The sequence below is a fragment of the Eptatretus burgeri genome, chromosome 2 (assembly GCF_056783735.1).
Source record: "Eptatretus burgeri isolate ZD-2024b chromosome 2, Ebu_testis_v1, whole genome shotgun sequence".
Classification (NCBI taxonomy): Eukaryota; Metazoa; Chordata; class Myxini; order Myxiniformes; family Myxinidae; genus Eptatretus; species Eptatretus burgeri.
Window position 1 is genome coordinate 29306324 of NC_140962.1, and position 23116 is coordinate 29329439.

At 41.8% G+C, this 23116-nt stretch overlaps 1 protein-coding gene across 3 annotated transcripts in view; it reads right to left on the reverse strand.

Annotated features, from left to right (window-relative positions):
* The window catches only part of LOC147031696 (myelin protein zero-like protein 2), a 36109-nt gene that overhangs the window by 12676 nt on the left and 317 nt on the right, over positions 1 to 23116 (reverse strand). For all 3 annotated transcript variants that reach the window (XM_085852687.1, XM_085852697.1, XM_085852705.1), the window contains exons 3-4: positions 22797 to 22876; positions 2324 to 2490 (exon numbers count right to left, since the gene is read on the reverse strand). In XM_085852687.1, the coding sequence (XP_085708813.1) occupies positions 2324 to 2490; positions 22797 to 22860 (231 nt within the window). In that variant the 5' untranslated portion in view covers positions 22861 to 22876. The remainder of the gene's footprint in view (positions 1 to 2323; positions 2491 to 22796; positions 22877 to 23116) is intronic.

A 23116-nucleotide genomic window follows, 5' to 3' on the forward strand; every position in this document is an offset into this window, starting at 1 on the left:
AGTGACTGAAACAGTGGCGATTGTTGGGGCACGTTTGGTAGGAATTTCAGTGACAAAGACAGCTCAACTTACAGACGTTTCACGAGCAATGGTGTCTCAGGTGATGTCGGCATGGAACGGCTTCCACATCATCAGGAAAGGGTAACAGTGGGCAGAAGTGCGTACTCCAGGATCGTGATATTCATGCATTAATTTGAAGTGCAAGGCAAAGCAGGCGAGCAACTACAGATCAATTGACTGTAAATTCAACCTGGAGCACGAATAGCCAGTTTCATCAAAACAGTTTGCCGAAACTCCACAGAGAAGAATACCAGTCGGGTTGCAGTGCACAAACTGCTCATCACACTTTGCAATGTGTGTTTGTGAGTCCAGTGGTGCAAAGAGCACAGGCAGTGGATTCCTGAGTCGTGGAGAAATGTCATATGGTCAGATTAATCATCCTTCACCATGTTCTCGCCAAACGGACGAGTGCACGTGTGGCGCAAACCGAAAAAAAAAAATAAAAAAAAAACTCTCCAACCCTGAATGCGTGGTTCCAACAATGAAGAGTTCTGGTGGTTCTTCAATGTTGTGAGGAACATTTTCCTGGCATGGTTTTGGTGTAGTCATTCCATTAGAAGGCAAGGTCAATATCAATCGCTACATAATGGTACCGAGTGATAATCTTCATCCCATGTTGAAGCATTTTTTTTCCTGCCTGTAGAACAATGCCCCCATCCAGAGAGCACGTGTGGTTGCCCCAATGGTTTAATGAGCATGACACAGAGTAGAGTACATCTTATGTATATCCATACGTCATGGTCTTCTCAATCACCAGATTTGAACCCAATCGAGCATTTATTGTTTTTAGCTTTTCTGGAATTTGAATTTCAGACAAGGAATTGTCATCATGCACCACTCGTCTGTCAGTCTCCTATTTCGACTTCTCCGGCCAAACCACTGGGCTGCTCCAGCTGAAATTTGGCAGCAAGTTTCCCCTCCTGACTAGTAACAGGGATTGTTCTGGTCACCTGACTTTAAGTAGGTCAAAATGGCAGTCACATAAATTCTTTCAAAAAAAAAAATATCTTCTTCTCCAGACCCACCAGTCAGAATGCTACCGAATTTGGGTTACAACATTAGGCCAGGGTCCAGATAAGTTACAGGTCCAGTGGTGCTATTTTTTTTTTTAATTTAAGCATGGGGATGATAAACTCACTGCTCAAAAGTGAGTATGCTACCAATGACTTCTCCCATCAGCCCATACTGGAGCGTGAATGGCACATCCCATGTCAGGTGACAAATGATCAATGTGTAGTATGAATATTTATTCCCATGCTTAAATTTTTTTATTAAAGCGGGGGTTGGGGGCGGGGTGGGTAATCAGCTCCGTCTGTCTGTTTGTCTCGTGAGCCATCTCCTAAATGGTGATGCAGAAATTCATGAAACTTGGTTATTATGATCACCACATGGAAAGAATGTGCAAGCAAGAGCAGTGCCATTTTTTGCCCCGCCCCCTGTGGGCAGGAAAAGGTCAAATACCAAGAAATGCAATTACAAACAGGTTTTAAAACACTTTTTTCAAATGAAACTTTGTGCATGCAATCAACATTGGAGACTCATGAAATATGTGAATTTTTGGGGGATTTGACCCACAGTTCATGTCCCAGGGGGTGGGGACTTGGTCACACGGGCGAAAACAGAAGATTTTATTTTTAATGTAAAATTTGTTTTGGGGTCATTCCTGGTGGAATGCTTTGCCATCTTTCAACTTTGCATTTGGTGGGAAGCATGGGGATTTGCAATGGCGCAACATCACCTTCGCTCTTGTTCAGTGCTGTGAATGCCATATATATATATATATATATATATATATATATATATATATATATATATATATATATATATATATATATATATATATATATATATATATATATATATATATATATATATATATATATATATATATATATATATATATATATATATATATATATATATAACCATCTAGCATGGGTACCGGGTGTTCCCTGTTGCTGTTATAATCATGTTTGCATTTTGAAGAAATCAAATTTTGGAAATTTGTTTTCTTCAATTTTTTTGTGGGAGCCAAAAACACTTCCCGACACCTACTAAGGAATAGGGTTGGGGAACTTTTCATATTACCCTTCACTTTTCTACAAAGGCTTAGGCACTATAGAGCAATTAAAAAAAAAAAGAAAACATCCAACTTTTTTTTTGTCTAAAACACTCCCCAGCACTCACTGATGAAGCAATGAAAGTTTGACGAAGATCCATCTGTGAGAAAAATGGTGAAAAACACACACACAACCAAACATACCAGCTTTGCTGAATCATTTTGCTTGTGCTTGTACTTCCAAGTAATGCGCAGTAGCGGTGTCACAGGCTGCAATGGCTGGAAGTGACATGGCAAGGAAACTGTTGCACCTTCAACTGCCTCGACGACCGATGGGGCCCACACCGGGAGAGCGATGGTGTGCTCAAGTCCTTTGGCACAAGAGAGGGGTTTTCTCTATTCACCATTCCTTGCTTGTTTTGTTTTTTTTGGGTTTTATCAATTATTTTAATTTAATATATTTTGGATATTTTAAAATATTTTATACATTCAATCGATACCTCAAAACAAACTTCGATTGGCCTTGTCAGGCCTCAATGACATCAATGACAATCTCCTACAGAAATAACTGTGGGTTTCTAAAAATCAGGAAAAAACATTTTTTTTTTAAGCACAACCAACTGAATGTCTTCCCTTCAAAGGGCAATTGTACAAAGTACCTCATTGCTGCCAAAACATCAGAACAATTTTGAATGAGACAAAGAACGAGGAGCAATTTCTACAATCGAGGTAATTTGACCATGTGAATCCCAGGTAAGTTCTCTTGTGAATGGAATTTCACCCAAAATCTACCTCTGCTTACTCTTACGATAATGTGCATTTTTGATAAGCTACACCTGCTAAAATTTAAATGCTCAAATATCACTGCATAATGCGTTCAGTACGGCTTGTATAAAAAAATAAAAATAACAATAAAAAAAATGTGTGGGATTTGCACCAGTTAAGTGCATGTTCCTTTTGCTGATGAATGTCACGTGCAGACTTGATTTAATCATAAATAATTTCCTGGGATTCACACGGACAAATCACCTCGGTGTGTCGCTGGCCTAGCAATACCATGTTTGATTTGAAATTTCAATAGCATTGTTACGTGTACGAGGAGAAAATACCCCCCCCCCCCCAAATGAATGTGTGTTATAAAGGCTGCACGTCTACATAGTACTCGGTCGACATATGTGCGAGGTAGGATATATAGTCAGAACTAGCAGGAACATCCTGCAGGCTTGGTTTTCCCTCCACCCTACCTCCTTATTTCCAATCATCAGCCCTCCCCATACAATTTGCCAAAGCAAGTTCACACCACCTCTTATGTCAGGTTTGATCGGTCAAGGGTAGCGTGGAACTACTTGTGATGCACGTAGGCACACGGTGCCTGGAGATAAAGGGCCCTGCTGCAAGCAGGACTATATAAAGAAGCCATGCAGCAAATTAGAAAGTGTTGGAAATCGAGAAGTACAGAGTCAATCAACGCTACGAGTCTTGTGCTCAGAGAAGCGCAGTGCTGTCTGGTGCAGGCTCAGCAAACATACGAACCAGCCTAAATGTGTGTAGACAAAACATACGAACCAGCCTATGATGGAGATGACACTGTGCACCGGCAAGGTCTACTCGCACTCTGCTTGCTACATGGGCCACATTGCATGCTACAATATTTCCTTTCTCACTTTATTCCCCCAGATGAGTGATCTTTTCTTATTTTGCTTCGTCATTCCTCACCTGCCGCTCATGTGTTCAGGCCTGCGGCGAGAGGGGGAAATTGTTATACATTATTACCTCCGTCATCAAAGGTGAAGGAGGTTATGTTTTCACCCCTTTCTGTCTGTTTGTGTGCAGGATATCTCAAAAAGTTGTGGACGGATTCCGATAAAATTTTGTGTATACGTTGGGTGTGTGACAAGGAAGAATTGATTCAATTTTGGTGAAGATTTGAATCCGGATCTGGATACGAGAATTATTTAGTTTTGAAAGTGATTCTTCACCATTGAGAGATAGGGCCAAAAAATGACATTTCAAAAATGTATTGGGCCCGATATGTTCTCGTGGATCAGGCATTGCGTGGTGGAGGTATGCACTCCACCGAGTGCCTTTCTAGTTAGGTAAATGTACTGTGTTCGTTGTTCCATTGAGGGCCGTTGGGATTTGTGCATGATGTCAACATGTTAGTCATTGATTGAACTGTACTGTATTGGTTGTATTATTTTGACCATTATTAAATTGTTGATTATATTAGTGTGGGGACGTTTTCTCTGCCATCACTGGCACTGAAGTGTCAATTGAGCAGAGCTATTAAGATTTAAGCACGTAGCTTGTCTTTCCACAAATGACTTCAATTCAAACATTCACTGTTTAGTTGTAATGAGGAATCCATTTTGATACTGCCTTGTCCATGCATCAGTATGTTGTGATCTACGAAGTTGTGCTCTTGACTGCAGGTATTCAAGGTGTCTTCCCACTTCCAATGGAGGGCAACCTGTCCAGGCTTGGGTCTCTCAACCATGAGAATATTCATAACTTTTCTGTCAAGGTTACATGGGCTTTTCTGATCCCTTTATGTTTGTAGTCCAGGAGCTATTTCTCATACAGGCCAAAATAAAGAAATTTGTTCAACGCCCTCCCTCCTTGGATTTAGTCTGCTGCAATATTTTTGCAGAAGGGACCCTCTGGAACAATTCCAGATGGTATGTGGTTTCAAATTGTGGTTTAGCTTTGAAGCCACAGCTACGGTTTCAACATGCACATAACCCACCCCTGGTATACCTCGCACCTGGGGAAAAAAAAGTGCTCTCGGAAAATTTCAGGCACGTATAAACACCACAAGCCAGCTTTCCTCTCCACATGACCGTGAGATATACAATCTCCATACTTCCAAGTAGCCGACAAGGCTTTATTGTCAAGGGCCAGTGAACTGCTATTTTCAAATACAACTGCAGTAAATAAACTATTTGGCACTAAAATTAATATCTTGAGAAAGGTTGGTTAGAATAATTAAAGTTTACTGCACTATTGTGTTAAAACTAGCATGGTTTCTGGTACCGATGCGAACGGAAACCATGCTGCTCATCCATTAGAAATGGATAAATACCTTGCAGACTGTTTAATTTTATACCATTCCACAAAATCATCCATACCATTACAATGTCAGGTGCGTGTTCAGTTACCAAGTTTCTTGCAGAGCACTCGCCAAGTGGCTTAATCACTCAAGCAAGCACTCTATTCAACATAGTTGATAAGGATCTGCTGGCTTGGCAGGTGAAGACACCCCTGCTATCAGTACAAGTAAGAGAAAATGTAAGTTTCACAGCCAAATTCAAACGAAAGTTGACGAAAAAGTGGGCTGATTTTTGGAGAAGAGGATGGGTGTGATGACGATATGGATTGCAACAGACCGACACTCGCCAACTCCGAGCTGCTTCAGCCATTTCATAGCGACACAGAAGACGAGAACTTTGTCGGCTTTATAGAAGACAATTTACCAGTATCTTCAATAGCTTTGGGATAGTATAAATACGTCGGTAAAATATGTGGAAGACCTAAAGATATTACAATTCAACTTGCAAAAACAAACAAACAAAAAAAATTTTGTAGCTCCTTGATCATTTAACTTGGCGTCACGTGCCGTATGGTGAAATACCGTATAAACCGCACACGAGTATACTCCGAAGCTGTAATTTTTGGAACCAATTTAACGTAAAGCCTGCAAGTTATTTGCATGAAAATATGGCACAATATATGCGATAGGTACAACGGCTGCAAAAAAAAATGACGAGGTTACATGAATGTGAATATCTTTATAAAGACCACCAATTTTCAATATTAAGGCACCAACGGATTCATATTAGAATTCTCTATCAGAATATGTACAGTATTGATTCACTTGCTGCATTCTGACATCCCTGGAATTCAAGAGGTCAGCAAATATCCTGTGTTCTTACTATCACACGTATCCGGCTCTTAAATGGTATACATGGTACTATATCGATTTTTTGTGTTTTATTTCTGGGGACGGTAGACAATAATTACGTTTCAAATTATTGTTCTTCAGTTGTAAGATATATCTGTGTTTTTTTTTTTTTAATGACAATATGTACATGTATAACTCCAATCTTCCAATCGGATGCCAAAACATGGAAGCGGGGAAGACCAGCTCTCAACTACATCAACATGTTGCAGAAGGATACGGGTCTGGAGACGAAGGAGCTGCACACATCAATGCTTGAGCGAGAGGACTGGAAGCTGAGGATCAGTCATCTAAGTACGGCTGAAGAGTCAACTTAAGATGATAATAAGATGATAGTCAGTAGATGGAGTTCCAGCTCGGGCATTTGAGTATGGTACCATGTTGTGCCAATTGAATGAATTTTGTCAAGAGGATAATATGGAGATATTGACATTTTTATCTTAATTGGGGGAGGGGGGAAAAAAAAAAAAATAAAAAAGTGTCCATGGAATGTTTCCCACCTGCTAAATGTGCCCTTGATTTCAATTTCTTGCCATACCCCTTTAAAATCCGATCTGGATCACTGGTGTACCTTATTATTCCCCTACCGGTTTCACCAGAGGGGACTATTGGTTTGCTCTCCATCTGTCCATCCCACCTGTGATTTTTCAGACTTCTTTTCCCACACCCTTCAACATATTCAACTGAAACTTGGTACATACAGAACAAGTTCGAGTTTCACAGCTTATGACATTTTTAAACTTAAATTTTTATCTCTGGTATATTATCCTAGTTGTCTTTATTAGTTTCTATTCCACAAAAGAATATCAGTAAATGAAAATTGCTTTTCCTTTTATTCTGCCAAAATAGACCCAAACATGGTGGGTGAGAGAGTTTCTGCTTCTTCTTCATTTTGGTTCCTGTTTTGGCTGGAGCGTGCATTAAACATAAACGCATTTTTATCTCTCGAACATTCAGTGGGACGGATCGGGGACATGCATTGCAATAACAATTCTCGCTCTCGTCACACATGCCGTGCATTTTAGGTTTGCTTCATGATCGGTGAATTTTACGCCATTCCAGATCTGATTCAATGGCCATCCCAGACAGTGAGATGTGTATGAACCTGCTACCAGTGAAGAAAAAGAAGCTCACAAACATTGATATATGCATAAGGCCACATAAAAAATTACTTCTTTAGCATCCCCGCCCGACCTGAGAAATGTCCCCGACATGGACTTTTTTTTTTTTAGTTTGTATTTTTTTTTAAAAACCCTTAAAATTAAGTGTAAAAAACAAAACAAAAAAACATTTTCCCACCTAAGAACAGTGGAGAATCATGTTTGCGCTTTTAAATCTACCGACGAACATCCCGACGATGGCCCCTCTATCGGACAAAGGCGTACCCCACCAATGCGCCTGCACATTATCATCGATACCATTTGTTTTCCGGTTGCTAATGCATGCATGCTGTGTTCAATAACAGACGGAATGAATGGAAGGTTTCAAAGTAGGACACGCTTTTGTATAGACTGACAATGGTATTTCTGATATGTTGTGTGGCCAAGGAAGGCAGCAGTGTGCCAGTTAAAGATTGGTTTGGTTGTACGCCGGCCGTGGATATTACGCTTTTGGAACTGTATTGTGAATTTTGCAATGGCATGTATGACGGCGATCCTATTGACGATGACATGCGATGTGCATTCTCATGTGTTAAGGAAGGGACAAGCAAGTCCATCAAAGACCTAACAAAGGTCTCCTCGAGTTCACCTGTGACTGATGTGGTGAAGAACCTTGGCTCATTCGTCATGTTTCTGATCCCTGCTGAAGTGCACCACCGTGGGCATGGTGACACAGACTGATGATAATGGCAGTGCAAAGCAAAGTGTGTTCAGTGTGTTGATGGCCAACACCAATGCACAAAGTCCCTATCATTGCCACCAGCATTCCCTGAACAGCACCATCCCCAGAAATCCAAGTTGAACAATGCTATTCTGAAGTGGTTGGAAACAAGTTGTGTTGGCTGGTCACCTGATACTGTGGGTTCCTTGGGACTGACATTTGGGAATACCATAGCCGATGCCATGTGGTATATTGACCAAAACCATGCCACCCTCTCAAGTCGAGGATACCCTGTACCTGATACCTTTCGTCATTTCTCTGGGTTCCGTCAACCTGAAAGGCAGAAGAAGCGCAAGAATGATTCATCCTTCCTGCAACAAGAAGAGTTGAAAGCACATGGTTCTGCCCTGTACAATCTGGCGGTTTCATCCTACCTCAAAAAGGATGCATGTAAATCTATTCAGACTTCATCGTTTCACTTGCTGATAGCCTGGTCTTCTGTACCTTCCTCACTTGCCTTCTGACCATGAATACCATAGATGGCTTCGTTCTCCAGGCACGCCACCACTCCATTCATAAAATAAAAAATAAAAATAACAAACCTCCCTCCCGACCTGGAAAAATTGGAAGAGGTGGACTCCAAGGAGACTCTGAGAAATGGAAGGGAGACCTCCATACAAAAGCTTGTTGCTACTCTGGGACTCCATGAGGATGAAGTATGTGAACGTTTCATACCAGATATGGATAGTTTGTCAAGTATTGATGTACATTGGCATTCCAAGTGTTAACGAATGTTGGACAAGAAAAGAAAACCTGCATTTATGTGCACAGCCAGAAAGCAATATCTTCACCAACACCATCAAATATTAGCAGTGATTCAAATCTGACGGAATCATCCAGTGTGCCTCGGTCTCAATCAAAACCCAGTGACTGGACCAAGTGCTTGTTTGCAAGAATCAATCAAACACACACACACACACACACACACACACACACACACACACACACACACACACACACACACACACACACACACACACACACACACACACACACACACACACACACACACACACACACACACACACACACACACACACACACACACACACACACAGGTTAATGAGATGATCGGGGTTAGTACTTTCCAGGCATATAACACAATGAAACAGCAAACAAAAGCAAAAGTGATGACATTATGATCATTGCTGCTGTTAACAATGACTTCATGGCAACTGCAGCCAAGTATCACAGAGCCTGCTATGCCTCAAATATCAGCAAGGTCAATCTTAAGTCTACTGGGTTTGATGAAGTTGAAAAAGAAACCTTGTATGACACAAAGTTCAGAGAATTAGCTGAAGAGATCACAATTGACCTGTATGACGGAAAAGGATTTGACATGTCAATGTTACCGAGCAGATACAAAATGTTACTGCAAGCAACCGGAGTGTCAGCAGAAAGCTGCACGAGCCAAAGGCTTAAAATCTGACCGAAGCAGCACTTTGGAGATGACAGTTTTCCATCAGTCGTGTGACCATACAAGATCAGAGCTCTTGTACTCAAACTCAATAAGTCATAAACTGCTATTGCCAGAGAAGTTCTTGGAACTCGTGAACAACTCCCAACTGCCATGGATGACCCTGACAGAGTGAGGCTGCTGTACCGCACAGCCTAGCTTATCAAGTTGGACATTACTGATTGTCAAAGCATCAGTTGAGCCACCTCATATCAATGATCTCACCCTGACAAAATCAAAAGCTCTTCAACCACATGGTCTTTACTGGATGCAACACATTGGATAATCACCAAACCAGAGAAGGAAGTTGAACAGAAGCAGTCATTGCCAGAATGCAGCAAATCCTCAGATGAAAGACAACTTCTGATGCTACAATGTATTGTGCACTATGCATCCCATGTTCACACCAACATGCCCAAGCATGCTGCACTGGGAATTGCAATCCAAGCAGCTTATCACTCTGTGAAGTAGAATGGGAGACTAACTCAAATAACGACATTGAGACAATGGATACCAACCAACCTTGCAAAAGACATATTGAACAGGTCTGACCTGCTTAGGGCGGCTGAACCGAACAGAAACTCACCAGGTGGCTTTGTCAAAGTTAAAGCAGACAATAATGACAAATGAAGAGACTTCATGGAAAGAGGACAACCCATGCCACTACCATAGTACCATGGTTCTCTACCAGTGATGTCAGTTTGGCCCAGCACCTCATCAAACAATCTACACAGTCCAAACAAAAAAGACATGCTCACTTGAAACTACTAGAATGTACCAGGCCATGAGAGTACAGTGCATTTGGAAAGCAATCTGCTGCTACCAGTTACTTAGGGGTACATGCAAAATGGTTCACCTGGACTGGGAATCTACATTTAGTCCGAGTGTTGGCCAGAAAAGCGTGCATTAGGGTCCGCACAATGTTTTTCTGCATTTTTGTGATCACCAGAACATCTGAATGAATATTCTGATTGATGCCCCTCTGGCACCCTTGAGCATTTTTGTGGAAACCAATTAATATGTAAATTAGCGGTGGCCATTGTCAAAATTACTATTTTTCTTAATATCTCCAAAAGTCAACATCCAAATAGCCTGGTTGAGGTATCTACACCCATATTTTTAGGGCCACTGGTCATGATAAACCTACTTAAAATTTAATAACATTTAAATTTAGCTCATTAATATGCAAATTAGCAGTCGCCATTATCAAAATAACAATTTTTCTTAATATCTCCAGAAGTAAGCATCCAAATAGCCTGGTTGAGGTATCTACACCCATATTTTTAGGGTCACTGGTCATGATAAAACCACTTACAATTTGACAACATTGGAATTTAGCTCATTAATATGCAAATTAGCATAACCCTACCCCCTGAATTTTTCCACGCCGATTGGCGTTTTTGCAGTACAGTTGTACAACAACAACAAAACTGTTTGAAAATAACTTGCGCAGACCTGTTTATCCCCAGTACAGTTGTGAAGAAATGGCTGACCTCAGAAGATCAACAGCATGAACTGTTTCTGATCAAGTAAGTTGAGGCTTGTAATGTAATGAAAGAAACATGGAGAACTGAGTTTTAAGTAAGAGTAATGTCTTCTGATACAGTAGAATGATCGATATTATTTGCAAGCAAGTTTTTTTTTATTATTATTTAACATGATCTGTCTGAAAGAAACTGTGTATTTTATCGATTTTTAAAAGTACACAGAGTGGAACCTGTTTCCTGAGAATTTTTTTAAAATACTAAGAAAGAAATTAAATGTTTACTGATGTTTATAATTACCTCTATCATTACAGGTTGAGGCTCCATCACCATGGGAGACTGTTTCTTCAGTCTCTGCGATGCAACTAAAGCTGGAAAACCTCTGGTAACAGTTAGTCCAGACAGAATGTGAAGTATCATCCGGTCACGCAAAGCAAGACAAGATGGTATACATGAAGAGCCTGAACAGAGATTACAGGCAGACGAATCTATCAAGCTCAAATGACAGAGATTCTGTGTCAACGTACACATAGAGACACTTGAAACGAATGAGTAATGTCTGTTTGGAAGATGCTTCAACAAGCAAAAGAAGCCGCCGTTCAAAGACGACAGTATTTGACTTTAAAGAACATTGCATTTTTTTAGTGGAGAAAAGTGCATCATGGACTTTGATAAGAAGAATCCTAATCGTTGGCGGCGAGTTCTCCTTTGTCGGACTGCAGATCGTGTTGATCGGACAACTTTCAAACAAACTATTCTCGATGGTATCGATTCCCGCCAGGATGAAGGATGCCAGGTCAAGATACGATTAATGGGCGCAATCAGCGATCTTCATGCTGCTGATGCAAAATATCACGATGACTGCAGAAAGTCCTTCATGGCACCCCGTTCTGTTGCAGCAGCACACAGTGGCAGAGAAATTCAGGACATTGAGCCAGCTGTCAGTTCTACCATCCTATCGATGAAAAACGACATGTTGCGCATTTGGAATTCAGTAGAAGTCTACAATATGTACAAGGATCATGGAGGAAAGCTCTACTCTCAACGAACCCTGTAATCCAAATTGTTGAATATACTTGGCTCTGAGCTTCTGGCTCTGTCTGGTGAAGGCGTCGCTAGTTTAATGTTGTTTCGCAGAAAAGCGTCTACTGCGATCAACTTAGTAGCATCAGATGAAGATGACGCCATTGATGTTTCCATAGAACGAATTGCCAAGAAGGTTGCACAGGAATCTAAGCAGTTGTCGTCCGACCCCAGTTCCGATCAGACTTGAATTAATATAGACATTGCTAATGAAGCAGTGAGTTCAATTCTTCAATTGCAACTCTCCAAAATATCAGCTAAACTGGACTGCACACTTCCAGGAGCTCCGATAGGAAACATCATAACGAATATGATCACCAATCGACCAACGACACTCCAAATAGCACTGGGAGTTCTAGTCAGTCGTAAAAACCTCATCGAGCAGTTGTACAACTATCGTGTGACCTGTTCCTATGATGAGTTTCAGCGTTTCAGGGGATCAGCAGCAAAGGCTGCAACTGTTTACTCCAGGATTAGGGGAACAGCCAATGCTGAATGTGGCCTTGTTCAGGTTGTTGCTGACAACTTCGACACAAATATCTCATCCCAAAACGGACTTTTTTCAATACATTCTCTTGCAGTATTACTTACCATAAAAGATCAGGAGATATCTTCCACATCTGAAGATGAAGCCATCATCAGACGATTGACCCGTGATAAAATGAAGACACCTGTGACCGAAGACATTTCAGTTTAAAGGTACAAGTGACCTGAGAAACCAGCGATGCCAGTTGAAGAAGCCACACGCGTGGTGTTACCACTCCGCGTATTGGCTCATCAAGCTATACAACTTAGGAGAGTTCAAGATATGGATTTCTCTTTTCTGAAGCAGATCACTTCTGATCAGAACACACCAGAGTTTGGTGGCTTTAATACGAAGCTCTGCAGAGAGCAAGGATGATCCATCCAACCTGCAACGAGGGCCATTTATACACCACTCATAGATATGGATCCAGCTGATCCGGACACGATGTTTACAGCAATGGAGGGAAAGCGCTTGACTGCAGGTGTGGACAAACCGTAATCATCTTCACAAACGACCAACAGCTGTATCGAGTGGCCGTTAATGTTAAATGGGTTTATCCTGAGCGATTTACCCAGTTCATACCAAGGCTGGGTAGCATGCACACACACCCTTATGAGTTTCATCGGTTGTGTGGGGAACTTGATGGCTGAAAGTGGGCTGGAAGACGTGATGAAATCTGCCTTTGGAGGTGTTGCTTATATGCTTGGTGGAAAAAGTTTCCCCAAAACTTCAGGGTCCTGCGATTGGTGACTGAGGAGGTCCTTCGTTCCGGCGTGGCTCAGGCAGAAAGTCATGAAGACTTAATGGACACTCTTGAAACCAAAGCAACAAAGAGCATGACCACACAGCTATGGGTACAGAACCTTGTGAAACCTGTATTGATCATGATGACGTTTGTTCGTGCTGAGCATGAAGGAGACTGGCCATTGCATCTTTGGGCTTTGAAGGAGATACTCCCCTACTTCTTCGTGGCTGGACATCACAACTATGCTAGATATGGGCTCTACTACCTTTGATCGATGGAAAGGCTTCATGGAGACGTTCTGGAAATGTTCTTAAAAGGAGATCACGTGATGCAGCACAAGAAGGGCCAAGGAACGGCATATGGTCGGATATGTACATTGAGTCCACGTTCATGCACTACGGCCATGGCATACATGGAATCGTTGGCATTACACTGAAGCCTTCTACACTGAAAAAATGGGCCTATAGTGTGCACACGTTTAGTCAGATAGTCCACGATCTCACAGATATGTCTGAGGGGCACATAGTCACAGAGGTGACCATTCACAAGGAAGAGAAGCCATCACGCATACGATCTGATGCAGAGGACCGAGATAAGATAAGGAGAAAACTCCAGTCCTGTATCGACCCACTTGACCCGAACGAACATGCAGACAGAGTTGGCAACATTGTAACTGGCAGAATTGGACCGGAGAAGGTGAACGCGCCAAGGGCAGTTGACATTGGCCGAACACAGATGCATTCGTATGAAGAAAGCTGGTCAGCAGGATTCAACGCTCCCTTATCTAAACAAGTCATAACTATGGCAGTGACACGGAAAGTCATGCGTGTGGGATCTACTGAGGTTTGTGATCTAAATCTCATCTACTCCAGGGTCATGGGACTCCAACAAAGTCGAAACATCAAACTATGTGACGTCTTAGAGTACGAGCTTGCACCTGTGCCAACATCAATGTTCGATGGAAAGGGTGTAGATGAGAATAGCAAAGACCAAGTCGACATTGAAGAAGAATCTCCAAGTGGAAATCTCAACAAGACTGGGTCCACAACCTGAAGTCACAATCTTAGATGGTTGTGCAATCCTCTGAGTTATTCATTGGCTCAACAGGGGAATTGTGCAAGACTTTGTTGACAACTTCACCAGCTACATCATGGCAAAGGTGGACAAATCAGATGTATATCTGGTATTTGACAGATATCATGATTTCAGCATCAAGAGTGGAACAAGATTAGCAAGAGCTGGGCAGCAAGCTAGCAGGCGCCACAGGTTGAACTACCAGACTCCACTGCCTCCACAGCTGGTGGTTCTGTCAGTAACTGAGAATAAAGTTCAGCTGATAGAACTGATTTGCCAGAATTTGATTGACGTTAGTCAACAGAAAAAACAGAGCCAACACAGGCTCGTCATTACGGGACAGGAGTCTACCCCAGTGGAAATACACCACGGAGCCCAAAGGTGTCCCACTGATTTGAAGACGACGCATGAGGAGGCAGATGTCATCATGATTCAGCAAGTCGCTAAAGTTGCCGAAGATGGCACAAAATGCATCACAGTCATCTGTGACGATACTGATGCGTTCATCTTGCTTGTGTATCATTTCACAGAACTTCATCTGCAATGCGGTGTAACAATGGAAGCAACATGTCCTGGCCGATCGTTGATCGACATTGGGGCCACTGCCAGAAAGCATGCCAGGATGGTGCAAGACCTACTAGCTTTACACGCACTGACAGGTTGCGACACCATTGCCCAGATGTATGGTAGAGGTAAACTGACTGGCAAGAAGACACTCGCAACAGGCCATTCACTTCAAAAATTTTGGGAATGTGGATGGATTGATTGACGATGTCACGCCGAAGCCACTGTGTTCATGGCCGTTTGCTATGGTAGCAAGGAGAGAAGCAACATGTCTGATGTTCACAAAGAGGTGTGGTCTATGAACATGGCGAACCCAAATGCCATCAAAGCACCAGACCTAAAGGCTCTGCCACCAACTACAGAGTCCTTTGAACAAAACGTGCGACACGCTCTTATCCAGACAGCAATATGGAAATCAGCTGCTGAGCTGCAGCCACCACCTCTGGATCCCACTCAGTACGGATGGAAACGTGATGAGGCATCGAGATCATTACTTCCAATTATGCTGCCGCCCAATGTCGCTCTTGCACCACCAGAGATCTTCCAAACAGAAATTACTCATTCGTTTCAAGTGTCTTTCTATGTGTGAGCGTGATGTGTACGTTGACACACAGCCTCTATGGCATTTGAGCTCAATAGATTAGTCTGCCTGAAATCTCTGTTCAAGCTCTTCATGTATACCATCTTGTCTTGCTTTGCTTGACCGGATGATACTTCGCACATCAGTAAACATTTAATTTCTTTGTTCGTATTTTTAAAAATTCTCAGGAAACAGGTTCCACCCTGTGCACTTAAAAAAAATCAATTAAATACATAGTTCCTTTCAGACAGATCATGTTAAATAATAAAATAAAATAAACCAATGTCACCTGCAGGGTGACCCGTATCTTGCCAAAAGGTGACCACGTGTGACTTCTTTAAGGTCACACTGAGGTGAACAGAGCTGCTATCCACCAGGAGCGACTCCTTGAGGAATATCTGCCTACGAGAGATTCCGATGAGAATCGTTCTACAGAGTAACCATGAAAAATATGTGTTTGCCTCATAACGTTACCAAATGACGTCATAATGTCTCAAGCTTGACATATCCAGAAAGCACTCATCGAGGTGTTCAATTTGAGGTACTACACGATATGGTTCCTAAAACTTGAAAATTTGACCTTGGGGTCAAATATGTTTGACCTGAGGCGCTAACCATGAAGGTCAAGGCCAATCGCCACCAAAAATTAATCAGCTGAGCACCAGACCATGAACTATATTCCCATGAAGTTTGAAGACGATCCGATCAAAATTACTCAAAAAATAAGGGTTTCGTCGGCTCCCCTGATTTGCGACAAAGTGACCTTGACCTTTGACCTCGACCTTCAAAATTTTGTGCGCTGAAAGAGACCTCTATAGGCCTCTGATATGCGAAGTTACAAAAATTTCCAATGATAACTGTGCTCTGCAGAATTTTTTATACGTGATTACAGACAAACAAACAAACAAAAAAAACAAAAAACCATACAAGCTGACTAACATATCTTGAAAAAAAACTTCGTTTTGGCAAGATAATAAAACTTGCTTGCAAATAATATCGATCATTCCACTGTATCAGAAGACATTACTCTTACTTAAAACTCAGTTCTCCATGTTTCTTTCATTACATTACAAGCCTCAACTTACTTGATCAGAAACAGTTCATGCTGTTGATCTTCGAGGTCAGCCATTTCTTCACAACTGCACTGGGGATAAACGGCTCTGCACAAGTTATTTTCAAACAGTTTTGTTGTACAACTGTACTGCAAAAACACCGATCGGCGTGGACAAATTCAGGGGGTAGGGTTATGCTAATTTGCCTATTAATGAGCTAAATTTAAATGTTATCAAATTGTAAGTGGGTTTTTCATGACCAGTGACCCTAAAAACATGGGTTTGGACACCTCAACCAGGCTGTTTGGATGCTTACTTCTGGAGATATTAAGAAAAATTGTTAGTTTGATAATGGAGACTGCTAATTTGCATATTAATAACCTAAATTTAAATGTTATTAAATTTTAAGTGGGTTTATCATGACCAGTGACCCCAAAAACATAGGTGTAGATACCTCAACCAGGCTATTTGGATGCTTACTTTTGGAGATATTAAGAAAAATAGTAATTTCGACAATGGCCACCGCTAATTTGCATATTAATGGGTTTCTACAAAAATGCTCAAGGGTGCCAGAGTGGCATCAATCAGAATATTCATTCAGATGTTCTGGTGATCACAAAAATGCAGAAAAACATTGTGCGGACCCTAATGCACGGTCATCTTGAAAAATGGTGCTTGACATCCGGAATAATTCTGATTCCTGTCAGATGGATCTTGCCTGGCCAATGGCTATTTGAGCCCAGTGAGGCTATTTGAGGTGGAACTCTTCCCTTCATACAAGCAGAAAGTAGCATACTGGAGTGGCTTCAACACCATAGTTCATTCTTCAATGCAAACACATGAAACAAGCAAACTACGAGACCTATGTATGGAAAACACTGGAGCCAAGGTAGAATTTGCCACCAGCTGTTGGACGCGGCTGGGAAATTGTAGATAGTGTATCGTATCTTACGTCTTTGCTCATGAATATAGAGCTCGCACCAGAGACCTATACATCTGAGTACATGCCACTATCAGCAGTCCTCATGTCACCAAGCAAGATGTACCTGCACAAGAAACAGCACTGATGTACCTGTCCAAGGCATGCACCGAAGCTTGTGCTTGCATGTCTTGACGGAAGTTATCAGAACTCAAGATCACCAATTGACGATTCCACTGATGAAAACGACTAAAAACGACTATCATTTCACATCACTGCACCTAAATATTGTAGCGGTTTTACAAACCGCACGCTGAGATTGAAACGCACACAGCACGTAGACTCTTTAGAATTATAATTTCCGTAATGAGCGTTAAGAATAGCGCCTTCCCTACAGGGGTATTATATAATTAAATGCGTTGGGTTGGCACCCCCTCTCAATCAATTGGGACAAGAGAGACATCAGCACGTGATGACGTGTGCCTTGACTGTCGTCATCACATAGGGCGTGCATGTTTTACTGCCATGGCGTTCAACGTGTGCGACTTACACCAGCATTGGGTGAAATCCAAAAGTCCCGTAAAGCGAAGGGACAGAAAATGGTACAATAATCTTCGAATCCAAAATTGATTGAGGGTATTAATTCTAGGAAAGAGTATAATTTGAAGCGATGAGTTGGGCTACATAAGTACACCAAATTTCAAATTAGTCACTTGATGCATAAAAAAAAAATCATGGCGAAGGGACGGAATTGATAAAATTGAGAAATCTTAACTTTTATTTTCTTGCCTCGAGTGTATATACATTATAAATTAAATGAAATCCGTTTTACTGCATTTGTAATCATATGGGAGATGTCTGAATAGCATTTTTAGCAGCGTCTCGCGTAGCGAACGCTGCTCATAGAGAGCTCCGTGTTGTTGTTGTTGTTCTTCTTCTTCTTCTTCTTGTGAAGAAAAAAGCTTACTCTCTAGGACTCGGCTCTTGTATATACAAGATCCGGATCTCCTTAAATACTGAGCACATGTACACATCCTCACATAGACGGTGCCTTTTGAGAGCGTCTATCATGAACTTTTAAATATATTCGGACATTTGGTTAAAAGTTTACGTTACTATTTAAAGATTATTCCATTTATCGTATTGTAATTTCGTAAATACACGATATATGGTAAATACATTATGACGGGTTTTGCTATTGGCCTAATCAAGGCACATGACGAAATATCGGAAGTTGTTGTTATTTTTTTATTTTTTAGCCGACAAAACCTTTAGGACGCTGCTCTTGGACACATTTGTCCTTGTTTTATATGTACTTTAAGTGAAAGTTCAGTCCCAACCAACTTCTCGGTATAGTACGATGTGAAGGGACGGAAAAATAATGTTCATGTTGTTGATGTGATATGGTGAAAAATTATTTTGTTCCATATGGTCAAAATAAATTCTGAACAGTTATTTCTGATACGATCTGTCATTACAAATCAAAAATTTACTGGAGGGATGCTTTCTAAAAAAAAATTGAGCTTTCTAAAAACAGGCTTTTTTCGTGTCAAAAAAACGTCATTTTTTTCAAAAAATATGTATGCAATCAATTATTTTGGTATTTAATAAGTTGACTCCTACCAAGATGAGTATGAAGACCAACTTTTACCCAAATTTGATGTCTATGGAATATTTCAGAGGCAAAAATGCATTTAAAAAAAAAATGTTTTATTTAAAATAATTTTTATTTATTTAAAAAATAACTTGTGGAACATTAATTAATAACAGCACATTTAAAAATAACTTTTGGATTTCACCCCATTCTGGAATGTGCACCAAATTCACAAATTCCCAGTTATTGTGAAAATCCCCACAAAGTCCTCATTTGTCTGTTTGTCTGTATGGATGACTACCTTGTAATGTAATTTATTGCAGTCTACACCTGTACTGCATTTTGTTTCCCTAATCTCCGTTTATTCCCCTCTTGAACATGACCAGGAAACGGACCAGGACATGACCAAACGTCTCTGAAATGATTGCCTCATTCCCTGGTTTGGTGCTATGGACATATTTGGAATGTGGTTCGTCATGGGAGCATGGGGGTAAAAAGAAAGAGATTCCCCCATGTTCAGTGCAGAACTCTGCTCATGATGACAGCTGGAAGGACCAAGTGAGTGAATATCTGGCCAGGCAGCAGAATGGGCGGGGCTGTGGGGAACCCTGCGATGGCTAGCAGGGGCCAGCTCATAGGATCTGATGTGTCCCAATAGCTGGTCCTAGGCCACCTTGGAGGATCTGACATGGGGATCATTGCCCCCCCCCCTGCCCCATGGGCTATAAAGCTACACCCAGCACCTGCTTCTCTCTCTCTTGCCTCGAGCTCTCTCGGTCTTGGTTGTCACATGCATTCTCTCTCTGCCCTGGTCATCACACTCATTTCTGCCCTGGTCATGGACACTCTGCATCGCCTTCGCTTCTTCCTCGACACTGGACGCTTTGGTTCGTGCTCTCGACGGAGCTCGTGGACCCTCGGTTGTGGAGAGCAGTGTCGGGGCCATTCTGGAAAGCCGTATCAAGCTGGGGAGGGTGACGGAGACATACATACTGGTAGGCCGAGGCCACCCTGCCCTTCCCAATTTGTCTCCACGTGTGTGTTGTCTGATAGGTAAGGCATATGTTAAGCTTTGTCTGCAACTTGTATATTTTCTTTCCTTTTTGTAAATACACATCTTGATTGCTCTTTTCATTGCATTTCCCCTTTTCCTGCCCCGGTTGCCCTTTGACACCATTGAAACCCTTCAGTTCCCTTCCCTCCTTCCCGTACCCCTCATCGCTCATTGTAAATAAATTATTCTTGTTATATTTCCAATCTGCCCATGGTTGTCCTTTCTTCCATTGGTCCAGCAATGTCCGTATGCAGATTAGCCGGGAGGTTATAATTCCCCAAGTAATTGACTCTTATATCAGTCCGGCATTGTGCTAGCGGAAAGCTCGGCCACATTAATCAAGATAACAACAGCACATTTGCTGAGGGTACGATTCCCAGGGAAGGAGATCACATGTTTATAGGTAAACGGCTGTCAGACGGAGGACCTTGATTCACGTGGTCAAGTTATTGGCGTTTGCGGTCAATTAGCGACCCGCTGAAGTTATTCGTGTGCGACGTCATCGATTCACGGTGAGAACAAGGGATATCCCCACCCTCGTACCTCCGAGACTCCGGGTCTGCAACAATATTATACACAAAATACTTATAATTCATATGACGTTGCATCCATTCCTAAAGAATCATCAATTTAAATAAATATGGATTGTAGATATAGTCTGTATATTTACTCGATACTATAAACAACGAATGATAGTTAATATAATATTAGATCATGCACATTCACCCCGGGAATATTCATTTGGAAGGTGGCAGACAAACTGAATACTTCAAAAACTAAGCATTGTGTGATATTTTAACCTCCAGTGGTATTACATCACAATAAGTAGCCCAACACTGTACAAATTCTGATAAAGCTTTGCAATTAAGAATATATTAATGGCTCAACATTGAGAATTGGTGGAGTCTGTTCAAAGATATTCACACTTATGTTACCTCTACCCCTTATTTTGTGGCGGCCGTCATACCTGGCCCATCACTTACATAGTACTGTGTAGCTCCAAAGCTATAACCACAGTTTGAAACCACATATTAACTGGAACTACTCCACAAAAATATCAAACCAGACTCAAGCTGTCAGGAGGGAGGGGGGGGTTATTGATTCATATGCAGCCTGTGGCTGCTTGGCTGCATCATTTTCTGGAAGCATGGCTGTGCCGCTGATGCAGTGTTCCTGTTACCAGTAAGCAGGTACTCGTTTTGCTGACCTCGGAAGGATGACAAGTCGAGTCAACCCACCTGGTGTTAATTAAACGATTGGCAGGGGCTTCAACTCAAGACCCTAAGATCAAAAAGGCAGCCACCTTCACCACTAAACCAACACCAGGCTTTTGTCGAGGGGTGCTAAACGATGACCTGGCACAGTCTTTGCTCCTGGACGATTGAGAATTTTCATAGTCTGTTATCCTCCACAACTCATTATCCTTAGAAATTGCCAATATTTATAAAGTACTAGTGCATGCCCGTACGTGCACAAAAAATTAAAATAATAAAAACTTTCAAACCACGTGCCAGAAACAACAACCACAAAGGCCGTTCCTTCGCTATTATGTGCCCATACATGCAAAAAAAACAACAACAAAAAAAAACAATTGTGACGTCGTGGCACCGTGTCCTGTCATTGGTTTGGTAATTAAATAGCCATAACTTGGGAACCACTTGTCCGATTAATATCAAACCTTGAAAAGGCACATACTCAGATCCCCAGCAATATACCTGGCAAGTTTCAATTAGATCGGACCAGAGGTTGTCGAGAAACAGCGGTCACAGACACACACACACACACACACACACACACACACACACACACACACACACACACACACACACACACACACACACACACACACACACACACACACACACACACACACACACACGGAATTATAGATAGACGAGTACGTGCAAAAAAAAAAAAAAACCCCCAAAAAAAACTTTCAAACCACGTGCCAGAAACAACAACCATACAGGCAGTTCCGTCGCTCTCGCATGCCTGTATGTGCAAATCCCCCCCCCCCCCAAAAAAAAAAAAAAAATTTCAAATAACCACACAGGCCGTTCCTTCGCTCTCGTAAACGACTGGATTGGGGCATTGTGTTTATCTATAAATGTGCATAAGAAATCGAGAAATTATTAGAATACAGTAAGTCATCACTATCTGGAAGGCCGTACGTTGTAACCCGTAATGGGGAACGTGGCCGAGGATTTTCTCCTCAACGGCCACGCCTACGCAGCAACGTGTCCTGTCATTGGTACCTAAATGGCGCATCGGCCATGCACCAACGTGTCCTGTCATTGGTTGGTAAATAAATGGCCATAACTTGGGAACCACTTGTCCGATTAATATCAAACCTTGAAAAGGCACATACTCAGGTCCCCAGCAATATACCTGGCAAGTTTCAATTAGATTAGACCAGTGGTTGTCGCGAAACAGCGGTCACACACACACACACACACACACACACACACACACACACACACACACACACACACACACACACACACACAATTAGATAGATAAACAATGTACTGCTTCATAAATGAACGTCTCGACTGGAGGAAGAAAAAAACAATCCCGTATTCTTAAACAATCCGTATCCTTTACTTCTTTAGAAACCTTTAAACAGAACAGACAAGATAATCCCAGATTAATATGATCGTGTGGTGGTGGTGGTGGTGGTGTGGTCGTGAGACAGTGTGCTGGTTACCAATTAGCAGAGAAGCCGTTACCAAGCAGCCCAACCAAATTAGGCCTTGGTCATGCCGAGTCATCGTGACTTCACAGGGCCTGATCGTTGGGAGAGTTTAACGTTAGGGACGTCACAAAACACACGGCTTCACGTTATTACTGTACTCACAAGTATACGTTACAAGGAAGCAACAAATGCCTGCGTTGGACGTGCAGATGATCGAGGAATGAGTGGAGGGGAGGTGAATGAATGAATGAATACATACATTGTGACCAAAGGTAAAGAGTTTACGATGAATTGATCTCCACTGTAGTAATACGAGAGTAATTAGTGTAGTG